The sequence below is a fragment of the Sinohyriopsis cumingii genome, chromosome 8, assembly GCF_028554795.1.
Source record: "Sinohyriopsis cumingii isolate HCF-2022 chromosome 8, ASM2855479v2, whole genome shotgun sequence".
NCBI classification, from domain to species: Eukaryota; Metazoa; Mollusca; class Bivalvia; order Unionida; family Unionidae; genus Sinohyriopsis; species Sinohyriopsis cumingii.
The window spans coordinates 77,231,539-77,255,553 of record NC_142968.1 but is presented as its reverse complement, the minus strand read 5'-3'; the positions used below and the strand labels follow the sequence as shown (position 1 = coordinate 77,255,553).

At 34.6% G+C, this 24,015-nt stretch overlaps 1 protein-coding gene across 1 annotated transcript in view; it reads left to right on the top strand.

Annotated features, from left to right (window-relative positions):
* The window catches only part of LOC149793916 (uncharacterized), a 54,215-nt gene extending 39,542 nt beyond the window's left edge, over window positions 1–14,673 (top strand). The window contains exon 12 of the mRNA XM_089969065.1: window positions 14,512–14,673. Coding sequence (XP_089825191.1) covers window positions 14,512–14,673 — 162 coding nt within the window. The remainder of the gene's footprint in view (window positions 1–14,511) is intronic.
* Window positions 14,674–24,015: the final 9,342 nt, after the last annotated feature.

Here is a 24,015-nt window from a genome sequence, read left to right as displayed (position 1 = left end):
TATTGTACGACCTGCAAACAGCAAATGCATACATAAACGTTTTGTACTGTCTACAATACAAGTTTTTTCGTCTGACAGCAGTTTGTATATCATCTGAGTTTTGTTCTATGTTATAATTTCATAATCATTATGTTATCGGCTTCAAACATACTCGCGCTGGAACAATGACCATTTATATTGATGATGTTCTTAAATTTTCTATTGTTTCTGATTGAGTGAGGCAATTGCTACCCTCGTCACAAGCGAAAAATAGAAAATGTAAAACTCCATGCAGCTATAGCCAACGCCATTGTAGTATTAAATATTTCAAAAAGAGCTGCATTATCAAACCAAACGACTCATAAAAGGAATAGAAACGATCGTATCTTATATAAGATTGATCTGTTTTGAAGCAACCACTTTATGGTACTATTTTAAACGAGATGAATTATACGAACTGCAGGTAATACAAAGGCAGTTCCTTGTCTTTTTATCTTTGTCTTCCAGATGATTTCAGAAGAGTGAATAATAAAGCATATGACCATATCACACCTTCTTAGACTAACGCTACGACATGTTGGAATCAGTACTAACACTAAAATCGTCGAAATCCTACTGGAAGAACAACTACTGGAAAATCCTACTGGAAGAACAACTTGAAAAGAAATACAAATGAACTAAGGTGACAATATGTACCCTTTACACAACCAGCTGTAAAGAAATTACCTTATAGTATGCCTCCTTTTATTTAGAGCATCTTCACCGCACGATTTGAAATGTTTTTATAAATTATGTAAATTGGGTTTATCGGTATGCGTATTGAGAATTTTGTTAAGTGTATTGAAGAAATAAATAAATCAAAACCTTTGAAGGCATGGTCATCCTATATGTATTTCTAATAGCATAAATGCCCGCGTTGTGTCCCTTTCTCTTTATTTTCTTTATTTTTGAAATAAGTTGTGTCCCTTTTACTTGAAAAAATAATGTTTCTCAGTGTAAACGTGGAACCCCTTCAGTTCGTATTGATCAACTGTTAAAAAAAAAACATATGCATCCCAAGGAGACAGTATGGGCTATTGAAAAGCTAAACTTTTAGCTTAGAGTCACCAGTTTTTTCTCTTTTTTTCTATCCTTCGTATCTAATAATGGTGTATAAAACAAGCTTCCAGTCAATAACCAAACATCATCAGCAAATATAACTCACAATCGTTCTATTCAGAAAGCTTTCAGTATTTAATACCTTGACTTAAGCAAAGGGCATTATTTAGTATGTTGTCCGGAATGCCAATAAAGCTGCCTTGTCACCATAGGACAGCGTTCCTTATTACGGGGGTAAACAAACGAGTCAACGTAAAGTCATGTTTCAAAGAAATATTTGCTTCCTTGATGTGCACTTAAATTTATGAGCATCCTTTGCAAACTTAATTCGATTGTTACATAATTGGCGCAACATTTTGTTATGTATATTTGATTTAAGTTATATTTCTTTTAATTTAATTGTTTGTTTGTTGTAATTTTCTTTATTCCATTACACGCTATTGTTATGTAACTTTATTTACTGGTTTTGATAGAGTTCAGCTCTGACTGATTGTTTTTACTTTTAACGTAAACAACTTTATAAAGACATTGTATCTAATGCTGACCTAGTTCCTGACCTTGATTCAGTACCAGTAATAGTTGCAGTAAACAACTTTTTTACTTTATTATTTCTTTCTCAGAGTAAGATTAATAAAGTGCAATCGTGGCCATACTTGGAGTACGTGACAAAAACATGTAGCAATTCTTTCAAACTCTGGGTTTTCAAGAGGATTGACCCACATCCGGGCATCTAGTTTCGTTGTAGTTAGATATATTGCTGATGTTTTGAGAAATAATAAGTATTCTGGCCTTTACACTCGGGAAGTTACCATGTTTTATATTGTGACCAGTTTTTCGCTAATTCTTTTAATTTTCTTCAAATTATTTTTAAGAAAAGTGATTCTTTTCCCTGGAAATATTAGTGCTCTAAATTAAGTTTTGGACAAAGACATTCATCGAAATTTACACAAAATTCAAATACCGAAATATTATTAGTTGTTATTTAAAAAGAACTGTTGACATATCAGTACGACGCTGAAGACAGCAGATGTCATCGCGTTAAATTTCGGATTTGATTCGTAAAACCATAAGTTCTTTTTCTTTAATTTTTACCCTGTTTTCCTTGTGAAATAAATTATTTGTTAAATTTTACAAAGCTTGTTGTCTTCACTTTTTTCTTGTTACGTTTAGTAAGAGGCTAAACACGTAACAATTGCAAACTATTCATGATAACTTGCAAAGTAACAATAATTAATAATCCAGAAGGCATTCCTTCCTTCAGGCGATTGGAAAAGACCTTACCTTCCTAGAGTAATTGTATTCAACGTTTTATGGCACATTTCTTTTGAAACAACGTCGTTACTGGCAAATGCAAGTTGACACGTTAATAACGTCAAAATGCCATATTTGAGCTACAGCTTATTTAACATAGCCCATATATTACCGTATAGAATCCTATCCACATTAAAACTTTGCAATTCTTGATATAAAGCAACTCGTAATAATAAGCAAAATGATTTACCCACAAGACTTTCATTTGCAATTTGCTGAGAATAACAATTGTTCGAAGATAAATATAACTTTTTTATAACTCTAGCCAAATAATGATTGGGAGCAGCGGAGAGGGTGAACAAACCTTTTGCTGAAACGTATCTTTGGAAACTAAAAACTCATACGAAAAAAAACATAAGGTCAATAACGCTAAACGAAAGCCTCTAACTTTACCGAGAGTCTCTCTCCCAGAGTCTCTCTTGGGGGTTAGATTTTATGTTGTTATTTTATTCGTGTCGTTTCTGTTTTTTTGAAAAGTATATATGGTTTTTTTACCCGCCTGACGTCTCAGTGAGGTCGCGCCCTCTATGTTGCTATAATTGTGAACCAAGTATTAAGACCTACACGATATCTTGTTCTGGGATCGTGTAAATTTATTGTTATAAATCCGTATGGGCCAGATTGTGCTTTTGAAAAGAAGTTTCTAAATCTAATTATATCCATATCTCAGCTGCACCAAGTCTGCTGAAAATTTTTCAGGGTATGTGTATCTACTCCGTTAAATATAAATAAAATATTACAGTTATCTCTAATTACCTTTGGTATTTGTGTATATCTCTGAGTGACATAAGTTATATCTATATTTTTATCCATGCCTCTGGAAAATATTCTAGCTGGATTTGATTGCTTGTTAAGCATCACATCATCGTGTACTACGAGATTATTAACAAACCCGTCTAATTCATCTACGGACGGTGCTAATGTCAGTTATAAAATTAATAATGTCGTCGCCATCTTCATTTAACAATTTTGAATTTTTATTAAAGTTTTTAAGTACATCATAACATCTTTGATCATCAACTGATGGTGGAACTAAATATGACTTGTCCCACTTGAACCATCCCATTATCAAATTAAGTAATAATTGTGTTTTACCAGACCTAGATGGACCTATTATAATCATTCTGATGGAATTCGGTAATGCTGAAATATGTTTTACTGGCTCTTGCTTTCGTGTCGCTGAGAAATCAATGACATCCATGCTGTAGAAATATAACACATAATATGAATTTATACTGTGCTCGATGCAGAGCACATAATACTACGAGTATGTTGACAACAGTAGTAAAAAAGGATGCACTTACAGGTAAATGTGTAAAATTTGGTACAAGTAAATATTAATTTTTTTCTACCAGTAAAACTGGTGATGATATCGCTACTTCATTAGGAAAATTACCAGAACCTCCATGGGATAAATACCCAGGAGAAAAACACCTTCCAGGATATAATTATTGTGGTCCTGGAACCCTACTTGATATTCGGCTTGACGAACGAGATCAACCAAAACATGGAGCATATCCTATAAATGATGTTGATAAAGCATGACACGCTCATGATGTAGCTTATTAAAGTAATGATTTACAACAACGACATATTGCAGATGTGAAGTTGATTCATTCGTTAAATTCCATATAAAAAGCATATCAGAGAATCATTAGCTAATTGTTTGGTAAGATCCGCGATGAAAGATAAACAAACGTTAGGGGCTGGTAATTAAGTAACCAATTATTAAAATAATGGAATCAATTTGTCATAGCCCAGGTGAAATTGGAGAGGTAGAGCAGCAATCAGTAAACTTGCTGAAGCAGTTTATTTTAAACGTTCTGCTGCTGAAAAATGGTTAGCACGACAGTCAATGTGTCAAATTTAACGACCACCACATAAACGAATTGAGCATGCACATTTTGATGTCAGCACTCCCAATGAAATTCATCGGGCTGATATTTTATTTTAAACACCCGATATTATCAAAATTGGAAGACGACAACTGACATACAAATACGTGATTACTGTTTTTGACGTTGCAAGTAGGTATAAAGATGCAGAGCCACTATCAACTAAAACAGCTGCTGAAGTGGTATCTGCTTTTGAGCGAATTTATTAACGAGGATCCTTAAAATGACCACAAATATTACAGGTCGATCATAGGCAAATAATTTCTTGGTGCAGTATCATCACTGATGAAAAAACATAATGTCGAAATCAGAAGAGGACATCCTGCAATACACCGTGAAAGATTTAATCGAACACTTGCTGAGCGGTTATTTGGATATCAATATGCAATGGACATATTTTAAAAAGATACGAGATCTCACGAATGGTTTCCAAGATTACCAACTGTGATAGCTACATTACATAATGAAATTACTCGAACCCGTTAATGCAATTACAAAAAAATATACTAATACAACGACATGATGTTTCAAAACAACCAGTATTGGGTAATGTTACTGTAAGATATTTATATGAACCCGGTGAACTTGAAGGCGGTAAAAAAGCGACTGATCCTATTTGGAGTGTAACGACACATATATCTAGAGTGGTAAGATCCACTGGTAGATCTGTAATATACAGATTAGAGTCAACTGCTCCCCAACGTGGATTTGTAAGCGAGTAATTACAAGTAATTGCTGAAGACACAATTACCACCGCATTCACTTTTGTAAACTACCGCCTCGACGTCGATTACATTCAAGACAGGTCAATATTATATTGTCGCGTGTATGACCAAACTTACTATTAATTCTGTCTACAGTAAATTGACTTGGATCATTAAGAATATTGATCCACATCATTACTGTATTATAGCTCGATCAATGATTAGTTTGCTGTTGTTTTAATGTCATTATAAATTCAGCGTCAAGATCAAAGTCGCGCTTATTTTATTGTCACATTGCTTATAGCTGACTAATTTTATTCTTACAATATCATCGCTATTGCCAGCATTTTGATTATTATTTTCTGTGAGGTCTTTGATAATTCTGCGTAGCTGATATATTTTTCTAACTCTAGACACTGCGAGTTAAACCAAATTTGACCATTCGATACGATCATCAACGATCCAAACTCGATCGTTTACCCCTGAGATGAGTGTATTGTCATCGCTTATCCTAACGTCCACGGAGATTTGTCCATTTTTTTAGCGCATCTTCAACAACATAGACAGGAATATAAACAATATCATTTATTACAAGATTTTGTTTTTCTGACGATCCTGGAATATCAACGTCGATATTCTGCCGTCGGTATCATCCGGTCGATAACATAATGGTACAGGTAGATTTGAAACTTTTTCTTTAAGTAACATAAATAATTGTTGTTGAAGGGTATCACGAACTATCTTTCTACTACCCACTATCAATTAAGTTGGTCTCCATAAATTCCAGAAGTTGCTCATATGAGTTTCTGAAATTACGTCCCGTGTTATTTCACACTGACGTTTATTCGGTTGTATTCTGATCATTTATTGAACCCTCTTAATTCTGGATCAAGTGTTCTGTGATCGTCAGTTTCTTCATAATAATCAACAGAATTCTTTAACCATTTATGTGGAGACCATCCAACAAACTGTGGTGGTTGACCATGATCGCCGCACATTATTACAGCAGTATTTTTTGTTAATAACCAATAAAGAAATATTTTTAATGTTTCTAACGACACTCTACATATTTCATCCAAAACGATAATCTTTGGAATGTAGGTTTCACCAATTCGATGAGGAATCCATTTATCTCCCTTCCATCAAAAGCATTTGTGATAAGTATATGATTTAATCTTTCTTTCTCTCATTTCTCTTGCGAGTCTGTGTGTAGGGCTGAAAACCATCATATCAAAATTCCGAGATAGTTTAATGACACGAGTTATTTTACTGGAACCACATGGTCCATTAAGATAAACTGTTTTATGTCTCGCTACGGGATCATACAATGACGGTGCAGATGACCATTTTGATATTTGATTTTTTTGGCAATAAACATCTCTGATTTCAACGTCGGCGGATTCATAATAATTATTTCTTCGTGGAGAGATTCTATGCGATAATAGCGCCATTAGGTCGTTGTTGTTGTTGTTGTTGTTGTTGTAGGGTTTAACTCCATATTCAGAACACGATAGGTTATACATGGCGGCCAATATTAATGGTGGAGGAAGAACCCGAGAAATCCCCAGAAAGAACCACCGACCCTCAAGAAGCTACTGGCAAGCTTTCTGACATACCCACACAGAGGTGAGATGGCAGTGATCCGTAATGGAGAGCGCTTTAGACCTCTGGGAAACTCGCTCCCCTCCCCCCATTAGGTCATACAACTGATCATAATTTCCATCATCTGAACTTTGAAACAGCCATACGGATACAGGATCGTTTTTTTTTCGTTAATAAAATCAAATATATCTCCTTGGGAAAATATAACTGTTCGATTTCGTGGAAATATTGTTACTGCATTAGTCCACGCATGCGCATTATGATCAATAATTTGAATCGAAGCTACTTTTGATTTATATTTTCATTCGTCCAAATCTCTACGGTTATCGTTTTTACTTTTATTGGGAAGTTTTGTTTTTTATTTAGCTATGCGACATTGACAGACGCTCCGGTATCTTTAACTATTTCTCTTCAACAACAGCTTTTATTGGTAAGTCAGGGGATATTCTATCAAGATTAAATATATCTTTAAAAGGCTTAATTGTACATAATCTCTCAAATGACTCCATTTGTGATTAAGGCAAATATTTAAATTGAAACATTATATATATATATATATATATATATATATATATATATATATATATATATATATATATATATATAAATAATGATTCAAACAAAGAACAAACTTAAGTATTTAGTGATAGGTTATACGACTCCTTGTAACTAAGCCTGCGAAAAAGAATTCTGGGGACATCGCTTCCAAAGCGTGCGTATTGGAAGTCTAGGACAAAACTGTGCTTGAAATGTGGTGCTGAAGTTAGAGGAGAAACGCGATCGTGTGTGCAATGTGGTGGCAAAAAATACAGAGATCTCAAAAGATGTTATGGCAAGCAAATAATGACAGCGACAGGTTTATAAAGAGTGTAGACGATTATCAAACAACATTTTTAAAGTAATGATATATACAATCGTAAATTTGAAGATAAGTATACACTAGTAGCTGAACATAGATTTATGAAAATTACGCAGCAGACCATGATTCATTCTTTGGCTACTGTAAAAGATATGGAAGTTAAAAAATTCGTATTCCTCTCAAGCGTGATAGAAATAAATTAGATCAGAATTAGCTCACGAGTACGAAACGAAGAAAATTATTGACACTCACGTGAGACAGTTAATAAAGATTATGTCAGATCGTGAAAACAAAAACAGTAAGGAGAATTTTGAAAGTAAAAGTGAAAACGGTGAAAGTAGTGACGACGTCACTGCTGAACGGCGATGTCGTGATTAATTATCTCATGACTTTTATTGTACCGAGAATCAGTAAAACAAATATTGTTATAATATTATATTTATTATTTATTTTTTATTTTTTAGATAATATACCATCAGATTTTTGATTAAGAATTAGACAATATTTTTATAACTTGATCGAGTTTAATGCCGGAATGGGTATAATTATGACTCTGATCTCTATCACACGTGATCATAGAAATATGTTCTCGCCGCAATTGATTTAATTGTTCCTGCTTCAATAAAAAGTCTTCGTTGCCGTATTCGTCAATAATTATATCAAGATTAAATTGGTCTATGTTGACTTGAGACTGTGCCATTATTGTTCTGATGACGTTTTCAAGTACCTCCCCCTTGTCGTGTATCAAAACGCTCCCATGTTGGTACATTATATAATATACCGCTTGATTAATTATAAAGCAGTCTGCAAAAATATCTCGTTAAGATTTCACATATAGATTTATATTCAAATTTTCAAAACTTAGATCAGTTTAGTGTCCAGATTGGTCAGTATGTTTGAGATTTATTCTTGAAAATAACGGATTGTGACATCGTAGATAAACAAGATTGATTGGTTCTTGTACAATCAAATATCCAGGAGGTACTTGCGGTGTAAAAGTATAAAGAATATATCCTTGTTGAGCTTTATTTGATTTTTCAAGATTTATTTGATAGCTGCTTTCAATTACGGCACACACTAAATTGTCTGCAATCAATGAAGTTATATTAACGATTCCTGTTGAAATATGACGACCTTCACCACACGGATTATTATTGTGTCTTAGAAGAGATGTTGGTGGCGATATTTCTCTTCATGATTCAAGTATTATAGGAAAGATTTTGTTGATAAGATCGTTCAGTGATCTTTTTAGTCCGTCGGTTTGAAATTTGGGAAGTATAAATTTTAATAAATCTGCTTCAGTTATTTTATTGTGATTAATATGTAATTGTCTGATATTTGTTATATTTTTACTCCCTATATGATAAGTACTAGCATTTATTATTTCGATATTAACTCGATTAGCAAACTCAATATATGGTACAATTTGATTTAAATATTGTATCCTTTCAATAATTGTCTTTTTTGATCGTTATTGGGATACTCCAGAACATAATTTTTAAATAATTGCACTAATGTCGTGAATGTAGTTATATGTTCGGTTTTAATTTCATCAGCCAATAATCTGAAATCTTTTTCATAAATAATATGATCAAAAGTTTTTCTATCAAAATAAATTATTGAAAACTGTGTTCTAGGAAACAACCTACTATCAGAAAGTATAATACGATCATCTGCATAATGACGCCATGGATATCCATCTCGATATTGTGGTTCATTCATAAATTTGTTTCGTTAATAGAGAAATCATCTCGCTGAGGTTGTGGCAGTCTTTAATACTTGATGGAAATTCAGGCAATCCTAAAACAGATCTAACTGACGATTGATAAATATCTACTGCGTGTAATCTGGAGCATATGTTTCAATTGTAGATGATGACGTCGGTTCGTGAACTGAAATAGCTATTTTTGCTTCTTTTGCGATTATAGATTTTATTCTGCGATGAAATTCATCATTGATTTGTTCAATTTGATATTTTCCTGTTGAAATAGAAACAACTTGGCAATCGGGCGTTCCATCTTCTTTATTTTTATTTGCAAATACAAACGACATATTCGCCTGTAATCCATCAGATGATTTTGATCTGATATTTGACCAGCTGTAATATACTCGTAATTGCGCTAGTGCGATTTCTTTCACTGGAATTGCAATTGGAAAGCTATTACTAAAGTCTGGATTAGTTGAGCTTACGGATATAATTGTTGTTGTTGAATTCGTTACGATTTGTTGAAGTAGCTCGCTTGGCGATGTCAGTGGAGTTGACATTGTTATTTAAATCTTGATTTTCTAAGTCAATCACGGTTATTGCTTCTTTGTATATTTTGATAATCTCCGTGAACTCAAAATCTGATATTTGCCCATCACTAAGGCTCGCTGAGGATAATTTGGAGTACGCTAGCATTGCTGTATGTAATTTTATTAAATAATTATGTAATTTTGCATTTGTGCACGTACTTATTTTGTTGGCAACCATGTTGAGAATACCGGCAGTCGTTGTTGCCGTTGAAACATAAATTGTTACAGCTGCTGGTGCCATCATTGTTATTGTTGATAATAACAGGCCTGTTCCAGCAATCACAACAGACACTGAATAAACAATTATATCGACCATACCTACACGTCTGCCATATTTTGGATTTTACTACATTCTCATCGACGAGATTTTTTAATTTTGTTTTACATTCACGTGCCTGATTATATATATTATGCTGCGTTGCGACATCAGGTTGAACTTGATCGGAATACTCATTATATTTGAATTAGGTCGGAACTTAGCTACTAATTCAAGACACCAATAATAAATCAAGCCGAGTTTCTTTTTTCTCGGGTTCCACAGTAAATGTTACCTCGTCGTTTTGATCTAACATTACTAACATGGATCCACCTGACGAATAACGCAGTGAAACCTTGGTAGATATTACAAATGTTACAACAACGAGTATTGAGAGCCTGTATATATCAGTAACTTCAGCGTGATGTTTAATGGTTTTATTGAGTGGTGACAATAATGCTTGGTCAGGCGCTACTGTATATACCATGTTGTTAATTTGCTTGTGGGGAATTTTAATCAGATTAATTTTTTTAACGATATCAGCAATTCCACTTATAACATCTTCTAGTCTTTTTCCAACCGTTTCAATATCTGATATAGCTGTTTTAATATCGCCAAGTTTTTTGTTAATATCAGAGAGTTTTACATCAACAGTCAACGGAGTGCCAAAGAAATTATCTGCGATTTCATCAATTTTTTAAAAGTTTCTACGAAGTCTTGTAAACGCGCTTACCTTAGAACCATACTCAGCTTGTAGCGTTGATAGTTTAGTATCTACTGTGTCTACATATCCTTTTGTTGCAGCATCCTCATCAGATGTTGGATCTCTTAAAACAACTATATTATTTCCATTCATGCTGAGTTCACCTGTCATTGTATCACATTTAGATCGTAAAAGATTAGCCACACTTTTTTGCAATTTCATTTCTAATAGTTGTGATTGATATACTTGAGTATCTGATTTTACCGTCATTGGACAATATTGGTATGTTATGCTCAGTAGCACCAAGAACTCTACGAACTATATCATTCCATTTGGTATTACTCGTCTTTAAAACATCGTATTAATCCTGAAAAATACAAACTTCATCTCGGTCAACTCCAGTGAGGTTCATAATACCGGCAAGATCATCTTTAGTCGCGTAATTTGACAAATCAAAGTCATCTTTTATTTCTTGCCCTTAGTGGTACCACTAAGAGAAGAACTTTCGTAATATCAACCATTATACTTTAAGAACTGTTAAAAACGACGCGGTTGCTTGTATTAAGGTGCATGACGTTATGAGGTGCATCGGAAAATTTTGTTTTATCATTGAGTACATTAATTACTTCACGACCACATATTTTCGGATCAGTTATGTTTGTGTTGGTAATGATGAATACCAATTTGGAATGTTTCGGACGTATTTTAAAAATTCTATTGGCGGAGGAAGCCCGTATTAATAAAAATAAATAGAACCACGTGTATCAATTGCGTATGCCACCCAATGAGTACCAGGTCCTGAATTATCATCAAGATTTATAATATCTGTTTCAAATATGTTTGGTTATTTTGGTAATTGGTCACGCATAAAAACACCTCTGAAATTTTTTATATTTAAATTTTAGCAGCATCAATAGATCAAAATTTGACACTGGAAGAATTAAAGAAGTGTTCCTGGAAGTATCAAACCTTTTCCGTACCAATAAGGGGTTCCCGGTAATCTTAGACCCCTTCCCATTTTATATCCCTGTCCTGTTTCTTTCTTTAATGCCATTCCAGCGGCGGTTCCAACATCACCGAGTGCAGCTGCTTTTGCTACAGCTGGGGCTGCAGCGGTTATTAACGCTGGCATAGCTGCAAGAAGTGGAAATATTCCACCAACTTTAACCGTATCTTTAATAGCGCTGGGAGAAAGATGAAGCTGAACTCCGGTTTCTGATTCTAAGGCCTTATTAAAATGTCTAAGTTGAGTGTTGGTTAATTATAATTTGTTTCGACTACCACTAGAAATTTTTATCTTTTTTTAGTGATATTTTTGTTCCACATTTACTTGCCAGTTTTGATTGTATTTGTTTCACCTGACCGGAAGTCAGAGTGACTCTACCGTGGCTATATGACATTTTTAATAATATGATAAGTGATTTAATTACATGTTTTCTACAGGTGCGTCAACAACTTTCATTCTTCCACCAGCACCTTCAAATAACATTGCTTTTTCTGAAAGAATAACTGCAATTGCTCTGTAATTAGCACCACCAAGGGTGTTTACACGAGCTCGGAAGTGAATATCAACAACATATAGTCTAGACTAAAGCAAGATCTTCCAATGAAAATTAATAGATCGAATACAGATTTCTAAAATATAACTGCGACATTTGTAAACCGGTATCTATATTTTGATCACGTCCCATAAATGTCATTAAACGATGATATGCACGTGCGATATGATTTTGGTCAAAACTTAAAAATATATCTTCAGACGGTTCTTGATGTCCATTTATTCGTAAGAAAACTTCACTAACTGCAAGTGTGTCAAATGTCATATGACTACGTTCTTGTGAATCTAGTCGATTAGTGTATAGTAAAGCGATAAATATATGTCTCGGAGCAGAAGCTCATTGTTGTGATGCTATTTGCCATGTAAATAACCCAGCAATATTACTTTGAATGCTATCTGTTGTCATTGTCAACCATGATAACATTGATTTATCACTATGGTCCACACAATAAATGAATTTTTGTTCTTCACCTAGCGATGGAGTCATTATTGGCATCCATAATGAAAGTTTTATTAATCTTACCATACAATTGTAAGCAGCAGCAGACACCAAATTAAATCATTGTCATTGGCTTTTCTTACAAGTATAACTGTATGTTTAATTCCAAAAATATCTTTTCTAACATTTCTACAAAATCCAAAAGATATGAGATAGTTGAAATGCACATGGAAAAACTTCATCACTTAATATTGATCTACGTACTGCGAATCCTAAGTTGAAATTTTTATTCATTGATGCAATTGCGTCCCCACCTGCATTCATGCTTGCTTTTTATGTTCAGGATGATTAGATATATCTTTAGTAAATATCATTGATGGGCCGGCTGATCTTGTATAATCATCTGAATATCATGCTAAACCTATTATCGTTGTAGCAACGTCGACGTCTTTCTGAATTGATTCAATATTTATTCCATCAATCATATAGTTGGCTCTGTCAACCAACGCCATAGTACCATTGTTAACAAAACCAGGAAAATCACCGAGTGCAACTGCTGCACCATCAGCTTCCAAAATTTTACCTTCTACTTCAATAAATGCTTCGGTAGGTAAGAAATATATACTTGTATCTTGGACGTGTATGTAATACGATTCTTCCACGCTGATTTGGTTGTCTTGTGTCGAAAGAATAAAATTACTAATCACGTATAGATTAATCCATGAGAACTGGTGAGTATATATCGAACGCTGGATCGGATACACTTTTAAACATTTTATTATATGTATCATCGTCTAAAACGAAGACCACTTCTTGCTATTAAATTTGCAGTTATATTTCTTTCTGCTTCACCTGCTAACTCTGATAGTTTTTTATTTGCAGCTTGATTTGTTATTTTACTGACATTTGCAGACATAACTGCAGTGCGAGGTAATTTCGCTGGTTGTGGTTTTCTTCGTAATAATCGAGCTAGCATATTCTTGATTGTCGCGAAAGCTTTACCGGCGTGATTACCAATAGCTCCGATGCCTTTATCACGAACAGCCTAAATAACCTTCATTCCTAGTTGTGTTGCAATCTGTAATGCTTTTGGAGATATCCTTTTGAATAGATCTTGAACAACATCATCAAGTCCATCAATCTCCGTAAATCGCTTTGTAACTTGGTAATCGTGAGTTTACTACCCTGACCATTACGGGTCCACGTTGTGCATTGTATATAATCATTTTTTAAATTACATATTGATTAATAATTTCGTCAATGAGAGAACGATTAACATTGATATCCATAATACTGCCCGTAAACAACCTTCGACAAATATCAGAGATTTCAATAATGATTGCTGGAGAATTATTTCCTGCACGTTTTCCTCCAATCAGAACTTCTAATCTATCTAGGTCAGAAATAACACTGTCAGGGCAAGTAATAAGACGGCTTCCTTGAGTAGAAAAACCACTTCCTGTAGCACCGAGAGGATCATCTGGATCATAAAATTCTTCTGCTTCAGCAGGTGTTTCAGCTGATAGTAGTGATTCAAGTTCATTGTTTCTTTTTTCTTTTACTTCAAGCTTAAAATTACGAAAATACCAGTCATCAGCTTTGACAGGTTTATTAGCAGATATGGAATATACATCTCTAACACAATCATCTTCATTTTTCCAGGAATTAACATATCTAGGTTTTGCATATGTTTCTTTCTTTTTAATGCGGCAACTTTTAATAATTCATCGTATCTTGAATTACTGATATCGTTTAAACCTTTAGTTGTAAATTTATTTGTAATATAAATTATTTCTGACTCTTTTTGTTTAGGAGAGTGTGGTTGTTTTAGTTGTGGCCGAGGAATTCGTGACCCAGGAGACTGTCGTTGTTTTTGTTGTCGTTCTATTTGTTGGTGAGGTGGAGGAAGTCGAAAAGAAGGTTCTTGCTGGGGAGGTTGCGGCGGGGAAGGTCTGTTTGAGAAAAGTGTTCTAGTGTCTTATTAAAACGTCATTTTATTTCATTAACAAAATGTTTATATTATAATTATCTCTGAGGTGCTTTTTAATAATATATGCGATATACCCACTTGACGAAATTATCATCGCTTTTAATAATATCATGATCAGATTTTAAATATTTAGACTTATTAAAAATACCCTCCAATGTCATACGAGGTAAATCTTTTTCTTTAATATCTTTAAGTTCTTCAACAACATCTCTAAATGTTTTAATCATTTCAATATTTTCTTTTTTTACTTTATGTTTAGGTGTAAGAACATTTTTTATTTCACCAATACCTTCAAGTATTTCTTCATCTGCGGGAGGTGACTGAACAGCAGCTATATCAGTTTGAAGATGTTTTTAAAGTATTGTTGTTTTCTTACTTCTTTCTGCTATTTGTCTAGGATCTTCAGCAGTCTGTTCTAACGTTGGGCGATGACCTTCAGTTGCTTCCGCAACTTTTTCAGTAACCTTTGTAATGGGTTTCAATAATTTTTCTGTACCTTCTGCATATTCCACTTGTGATTCTTGACGTTCCTGAAGTTTTGTCTAAAAGAATCACAAACAGGCAAAAACTTTTTGATTGCTTCCAATCTTTCTCTAGGTAATCTGGCTGTATAAGATTCCGTACCAGGTGTCATGATTGATATAATAATGATATAATTATAACAGCACAGAGGGCTCGACGTCAGGCCGGTAAACAAACACACATGCTGCTTTGGGAAAAGTGCAAGATAAGATATTCAATTTATACTCAAGTTGAGGAGTTTTCTTAATACATGAGCACTCCAGTCAAAAGTGCTTGCATTTCAAGATTCAGGTTTTATGTTCCTGGAGACTGGTCAGTAGATATTTCCTTTCAAATGGATAATCTAATTTCATTACTGCAAACATGAAATATACAATCTAAACTCCCAACGAAAGTATTGGATTAAAACAAAGGAATCAAGTTAGTCTACTAATTCTAACTGAATTTCTTTGCTTCTTACCGTGTGCGTAATGTTAGCAGTGAGTTGTTTTAACCATAAAGGAGTTTTTGTTGCGAACAAAAGGAGGGAAGTGGCCAGGATCGAGGCGTGGCGGGAGGGAGAGGGAGGAAATGTCCTTCAAAAAGCGTAGCGTAGATATTTACTTTAGCGAGTCATGCATCTTTTACATAACACACAGACACACATAGATACACACACACACACACACACACACACACACACACACACACACACACACACACAAGCATTACCTACATTAGGAGGACCTTGTACATCCACATACATTAGGAGGCCCACCTCAAGGAAAGCATTTATACGCTTCCTTCATAGAGGGTTTTGTTTGATTTTAAACAAAAACATATCTCAAGGTCTAGATGTTTTGAAAAACTACATTTTTATTTTATTGATATGGTGTGTTTTCTACGTACATTGGGGGGATGACACATATGTGGTAAATGGCATACACTACGGGGACAGAGATTTACACACCTGTTGTTCACTACACTTAAGAGGACTTAGCAGAATTACCTCCTCCTTGTCCAAGGGAAAATTTCAGAATTCCGTTTGTTTCGTAGATCTTATTTATTTAATTGATCTATGTTTTCAACTTTGTTTTGGTGTTGTATAAAATAAAAACAGAAACAAAGCAATATATAAGTATATACCTTATTCCTATATTTGTTTTACTTTAGTATAAGCCATTCCGATGACTACAAACGACCCAGTAAGAGTTAAATATCACTTGTCGTTTTACAATTTTATGAGACAATTTAAAATTTTAGGGATTTTATGGATCCAAATAAGACAATAAAAACATGCGATTACACAACAATATATTATTTTGGCAGTAGCCTATTTTACAAATTTGTCAATTTAAGAGTATGCATTACTTGAGAAAGGGGAAATAAAAAAATATTAAAAATAAGACGGCTAGAATCGTAAACAATACAAAAGATTTAGTAACTATTGAAGTTTTATGTCGAGAAAAATAAGGCTGGATAATCATGGATCAAGAGTACAAAAACACCAACTTACATTTCTGTGCAAAATGGCAACTGGCCCAAGGCTTCCTTAATTATAATATCTCCGATTGCACCAGTTATTAGCGACATAGCTTATGACGTAAATAGCTTCCAATCAATGCAAGCTTTACTACAACATTTTCTTCCTTTAGTCATCCGACAGAGAAACACATTATCTCTCAAGATTCGTTAAAGCGATTCCATTAATAAATAGGTCATTTAACAGTTGTGACAATCATGTTCCTAGACACTGTTATTGGGTAGAATGAAATATCTTTTTTTTTCCCCTCCTCGACCTAATAAAAATTTCGTCTCAAGTAATGTTGTTGTTGTGGGATTTAACGCCATTTTTCAGCACACGATATGCTTTGCATGGCGGCCAGTATTAATGGTGGAGGAAGAACCCGAAAAAACCCTGGGAAGAACCACCGACCAACGAGAATCTACTGGCAAGCTTTCTTACATACTCACATTGGCCGAATCCTAGACTCGAACCCACACAGACAAAGGTGAGATGGCAGTGATCCGTACCGGATAGCGCTTTAGACCTCTCGGCCACTCGGGGCCCCGTCTCAAGTAATGAACAAGCATTTAAAAAATATTTAATTGGATCACCTCTATATTCATGTTTAATTGAAGAAAGTACACAACACATATTTTTCTCTTGCGAATATTACCTAGAACAAGGCCATGCAATGTTCCAAACCTTATTCCATATGGTAGATTAACTTTAAATATCTTTAATATGGTAATACAATGCTCCCATATGAAATAAGTATTCATGTATTTAGGTCAGTCCAAATTTGTTTGACAATCATGCCTGCTGAGATTCGAACAACCGTACTTTTGCTCAGAAATCAGCCCACAACAAAGACGATATGTCTTTGATGAACCCAGTTTTCGGCTGTCTGTCTGTCTTTTTTGTGGTATATTTTGTCATTTCAAAATATATTAGGATAGAAAGTATGTTATTGCATGTGTATAAAACAGTGCTAAAATTCATATCACAGTATGATTTTGTTTTTCTTTCATCTCCGTGTTTACATGTTTGAAAATGATTTATACCATAGAAACTTATTAATTATTAACATAGGACCTATAACTATTTCAGTTCTAGAAATACAGCTCCAGTGGCCAAGTTGTTATAGCATCCGCTTTGGATGCCGGAGGTCGCAGGTTCGAACTCCGATCGAGTCATACCAAAGACTTATAAAAAATAGTACTAACAACTGTGTCACCATGCGCTCAGCACTAAGAGGTTAATGTAAGAACTGGTTGGGCTGTTGTCAGGATAATGTGAATGGGTGGGACATGATGCTACATGTCTGTGGTATGAGCCCCCAGTGCTAGACCACTATAAAATGCCACAATGCAGACAGCATATATATATATATAAAATCTGAAATATTGTTAAAGCTACGTTAAAACCCCACATTGTACACATTCATTTCGAGAAGAATGCGTGACCTTTAAGAAGCTATATTCTATTGCTGTGTATTTTACTGATTTTATTGATTTTCTGTTGGAGTTAACTTGACCTGGCACACATTCAGATATCGTTCTGTTGTACGGTCTATCCTCTTCTCGTTTCACCACCAAGGGTCCGTATCTTTTCTAGGGAGATTATGTTCATGTACTATGCAAGTAAAGATTGTTAATGTGTTAATTATCAAAATATTCTATGTGCATTTTTATTGTACCTTCTGTGCCCCACACGAGATGGTATCATTAAAAAAGTGCACGTGCGCTCGTGCTGTACTGGCGCCCCCGAACCGGATGCTCGTGATTAAAACACTGTACAAATTTACTCGTAACCATACCTGAGATGGTATTGACTACAATTTATGAGTGCCATTGTGATGTACGCATTCCCCTACACAAACACGTGACATATATATACAGCCAGGGTATAGCAAGTAGGTATATCATTATACTACGACAGTGTGGCAGTTAGCAAATTTGAGAAAGATACTTCTTTATTCAGACCCCATACCAAATATATAGAACTATTTTACAATTTACACTAAACTAATAAATTAAATTCACTGTTTTGTTTCCTTCATGGTCGGAATATGTTTAAATGTGTTGAAATGTTTAAGTTTCATATTTGGAAACAATTTGTATTATGGCTAAGATGGAAATCAAATGTACTCATAGACTCTAATTTTGGTGGTGTATTTGTTACCTCTCAAAATATAAACCAACCATTGCTATCTCACGATTATAATTCGTATGTATGTATTTTTATCTCGTTTGGAGTATTGATTTGTAAATGTATACTTTGCATGTATAATGATCACACGTTATATAAAAATAATGTATAAACACCGCAATCGTGATGTGCTTACAAGAATACATTCTTCTGGGTTCTTCTGAATTCAGTTATACAGTATCATTTGCAAAACGTTATGGACTAATTGATCAAAGTGACTGTTTTCTTTACTTTGGTTTGTCGCCATAATTTTCTAACACAATACTAATAAAAACTGGTCACACATGACGCTCCAAAGAAGTAGTTGTAATTAAAAAATATATCATAAATTTATATTATATTGATCGGGGGAAAGGCGTTTGTATTCATGGCGTTGTAAGGAATTACGAAAATATATTTTTGCTGCAAGGTTTCAGATTTATTGGGGATTTAAATAACACAATTTTATAGTTTTTTTGAGTTGAATTTAAAATTATAGGCAACATCATAGGTCATATGTATTTTTAGAGTGTTATTCAGTGGATACAGTATCAAAGCACTTTCAAGAAATGCAAAGTAAACTTTTCATTTCTCACTATTTCGGTCTTGATTATGAAAAAGTATACAAAATAATTAGACTAGTGTGGTGTCCAGTGACCGTTAGAGAAGCTAACTAGACACAAAATAGATTGACTATGAAAGAAGAAACAGATAAGGTTTCCGTATATTTTGCTGAAGGTCGTTGAATCGCTAGTGAAACGCGGCAAACATTCTACTGGTTAAAAACTGTTCATACACGTTAATCAGAGATTTGTATTTAAAAACTGACCTTTCCAAAAATAATACCAAAGATTGTATAATCGCTATGGAAACACGATACACTTTCGAATGGCTGAAACTACATATATAGATCTTAAATGATAGTGTGCGCGCGTGTGTGTGTGTGTGTGTGTGTGTGTGTGTGTGTGTGTGTGATGGGTGCGGAGGTGTTGCATTGTGTCCAACGCACTATGAGATACATTGACTTATCACAACAATCATGGAGAGCAACAATACAACATGTTTCATGAAAGGTCCATAAGATTTGTGAGAGGATTTAAGAATCTCGAACAAGTGACAGTAAAGGTGCACGTCAAATAAATGAAACAAAACAGAGTCTCGTATCAGTCCGATCAGCTCAACTTATCACGAAGACGATGAAGCCAGGTATCTTGACATAACAAACCAGACAGATTTTCATGCTGAGGTCATTCAAGAAAGATATTTAGCTGGAAGGACTAACTTTTCAAAAAATTTGCTTCTTTTTTAATGATGACACATAGAAATACCCTCCTTTCTGTTATGATGATGTGTGATATTTATTTTCTTTGGTCTGCCTTTCCGACTGTCCTAAGATTATTAACACATTAACCCCTGGAGGTTTTTGTCGTTTTACCTGAAATTTGAGTGGAAAACACATTTTGAAAGCTATTTCTGAATAGATCAGAAAACACCAAATCCCAGGTGATTGTTCAATAAAATATTGCCTAGTTGTGTTAGAAACATCGTTTTTCTTTGGCTATTTGGCTCGCTCATGAGCAAATGGGTAAAAGTATATCTTTTTTAATTAATTTTTTTTATTTTATTTTTTATACTAAACGGAGCCATTATTTTTTTATCGAGACCACTCTTTATTCCAAATGCCCATCGTATGCTACTTTTTGCGAAGGTTCATCTATCTGTTTGCAGTTCATACCGGTTTGCCTGAGATGTAAGACCGAAAAGTCTAAAATCCGGACACAAAATGGGATTCCGACCACGGGCGAATTTTGGCTACAAAGAAATCGGGTCCAAATACATGAGATTTTCCCCCATTGTATTTTGTGATGCAACTTGAATTTCCAGATTATTTGGTATCATTGTAGAGCTACACCTATCTACCTTCCTATAATACCACCGAGTTTAGTCTATCATCCATGACCATGACGCTACTGAGCTCGGCAGTAGGCTAGTACCTCCTGCCACGTTAACTCATCGCTAGGGGTTAATGTGTTAACACGATTATGCAATACAATAACCATTCCAACTAAAGAAATAATGATACATGTAACAGGTTAAATATTTAAGGACCAATAGCTGACCTGTCTGAAATGTTAAATTTCCAAACGATTACTGCATCTATTCACCTTATATTTGTATGGACTTGCATTTTGTGTTAAAAACTGGCCGGGAAAGCATAGATGAAATTTCACGTGTTAATGTATGTGCTCATTTAGATCATCTCACTGGATTGTTGTCTGCTTTAACAGTTTTCTCAATGTGGTGTGTTGGTACCTTTTTCATGGCGACGATGCAGCTTAGCAGAACAGTTATACTTAAGGTGCGAAAGTTGGCTATCATTTGCTTATTAACATTCATTGGATGCTAGGCTTTTATTCAAGGATTTATAGTAAAATTGATTTATTCACAGTTATGTATTAACTTGGTATTTCTAATATAATGCCTTTAACTCATTAGTACAGATCCCCAGAGTAACTAAATAAGTATTAGTACAACGAAATTAAACAGTACAAACTGTGCTAAAAGGGCTAAGTGCAACCAGCACGACATAATACGTTAGGATCAAGTATATCAAAATTGTACGTTTAACCACTGATTGTACTGCCTTAGCCATGCCTTCTCAGGTATTCGGGTATGTGGCGTAGCCTTATATGATAAAACACTACAACACTACACCCAACAAACAAACTAGATCATGCTTGTTGTTGTTGTTGTTGTGGGGTTTAACGGCATTTTTCAGCACATGATAGGCTATACATGGCGGCCAGTATTAATGGTGGAGGAAGAACCCGGGAAAATCCCAGAAAGAACCACCGACCCACGAGAAGCTACTGGCAAGCTTTCTCACATACCCACATTGGCTGAATCCGAGACTCGAACCACCACAGACAGAGGTGAGATGGCAGTGATCAGTAACGAAGAGCGCTTTAGACCACTGGACCACTCGGGACCCCCAACTAGATCATACAAAATGAAGAAATAAGTCTTTCTCATTATCGTACAAGTATCTGCTACTTGTAATGTTTTGTCAGGTAAGTCTAAGCCAAATGAATGGACACGTTGAACTTTACAGTTTACAGAAGTAGTTGTATAGGATTCCTTGGAATTAGGGGAAAGTTATGACTGGTAGCGGGATTCGCGCCAGGGTTTGACATCGCTCGGTCAATACACCACTTTGATTTATTACAATATTTCTTGTGTGAGCATAATGCAAATATGTATACTTGCTTGCACTGTTTTCAGCCAGCATGATGTACAATGTTGAGATCTCAGTCGGTCAGGATATTCTTTAACAACGGTATCATTTATCCTAACACTTCTTTCAATACGGTTCCATTTCAATAGGGTACCATTCACCCCTTGCAATAAATTACATCACTCGGGTTTCCAAAATGAACTAATCGATAATCAATGGCTCTGAGTACTATTTTGGTCAATGTTCTGATCTCATTATCTGGTTATTGTAAAATAAATATATTGGTTATAATTAATGACACCTTTAGTTTAAAACATTCTATTATAAATCCAGCATGGTATTAGTTAATATTTCGACGATATTGTTATATGTGTTCAGTACATTTGAACAGGTATGTTTATAAACATTAACATTAGGTATTTAAGCTGTAGAAAAAGAATACTACTGGACAATATTTAATCAGCTTCAATAATTCAGGACTGCCGAATCCAAGACTAGGACTAGACAACATTTTATAGTACCTATATTTGCTCTTTTCATGCAAAGTTTCACTTAATGGCTCGTTTTAGTAGATATTTGAATTCACTTGCTTGTTTTTGTGTTTTTCTAATTGCCCCCACACAAAATGCGCATGCGCGGAATTTAAATTCCGTTGCAGGACGTTAAAGGTTACCGACCATATTCCAACATTTTTCTTTTTACATTAAATTTACATAACATGATTAAATGTAGTTATACTGTCACAAAAAGAACAAAAGATATCAAGTGTAAAGAAGGAATAATAATTTAAGTGCTCGAAATAGAAGTATACAACGCTGTTAGCTACTATTTCCACCAGTAGAGGACGTCAGCAGGACATGGCGTACATTTATCCCTGCAAGACGAAGTACATGCTTTTTAAAATAAAACACTATAAACTATGGATAGGGGACATTTAGATGAAACTACTGAAAACTAATTTACTGTTTAGCCTTATATCGATATGCCCGACGCACTAGATTGTGCCGCTTTAAAAACTGTTCCATTGTTTCAAGTTATTTAAAAAATCCCGTTAATGCAGGTAAAAAGGAATCATTGCTGGCTTCTTTATGTCGGCTAACTTTACTTTTAAAAAAACAACAAGTTGGCACACTTAAAAAATCTAAAGAAACCAAACTTGGCTTTCTTATGTCGGCAGACATCATAAGCAAAAGTCGGAACACTTAAAAGATACAAAAGACAGATTCTTGGTCGGTTTGTTTTGTAATAAAATAACCTGTGTACCTGATATCCTGTCGGTAAGTTTAAGCAAGGAGTTTATTGCTTGCGGCCAATTCTGTTTATTCATCACCCGGGCTTGTATTTGTTTGCCATATGTAATCATAATTGATGTTTGCAGGGCAAACACTTGCTATAATAACACTTTCGTAACCCATGCTAGCGAAAAGATTATCATTTGCACTCCCATTGAATTTAATTAAAAATAATATTTTTTTTATTTGCGAGATATTGTCGAATAGTTAACCTTGATAAAATACAATCTTGGTCAGTTTGGACCTTGTAAATTATCATGCGTGAATGGCAGGCGCCTTCAAGCAATCGGATGATATTTACGACTCTTTTACGATTTTGTTATCTGACATGAGTGATACACATTACAGAAAGGTTGCATGCGCAAGCCAGCATCCGCTACATATACGGAGTTCGTGGACATATTTTGTTCAGTAATTTTCGCATGATGAAACAAGAAGGAATACGTGATATCATTGCAATGTTAGTTACTTTCATTTTATTTTCAAACACATATTTGTTTTATCAATTTTATTGTATCCTGCCAGGGGGGGAGGGGGGAGGATGCACAAATTCAACACAAAATTAGATCCTTTCTTATTTGTATGGAATAATGAAGCAAACATG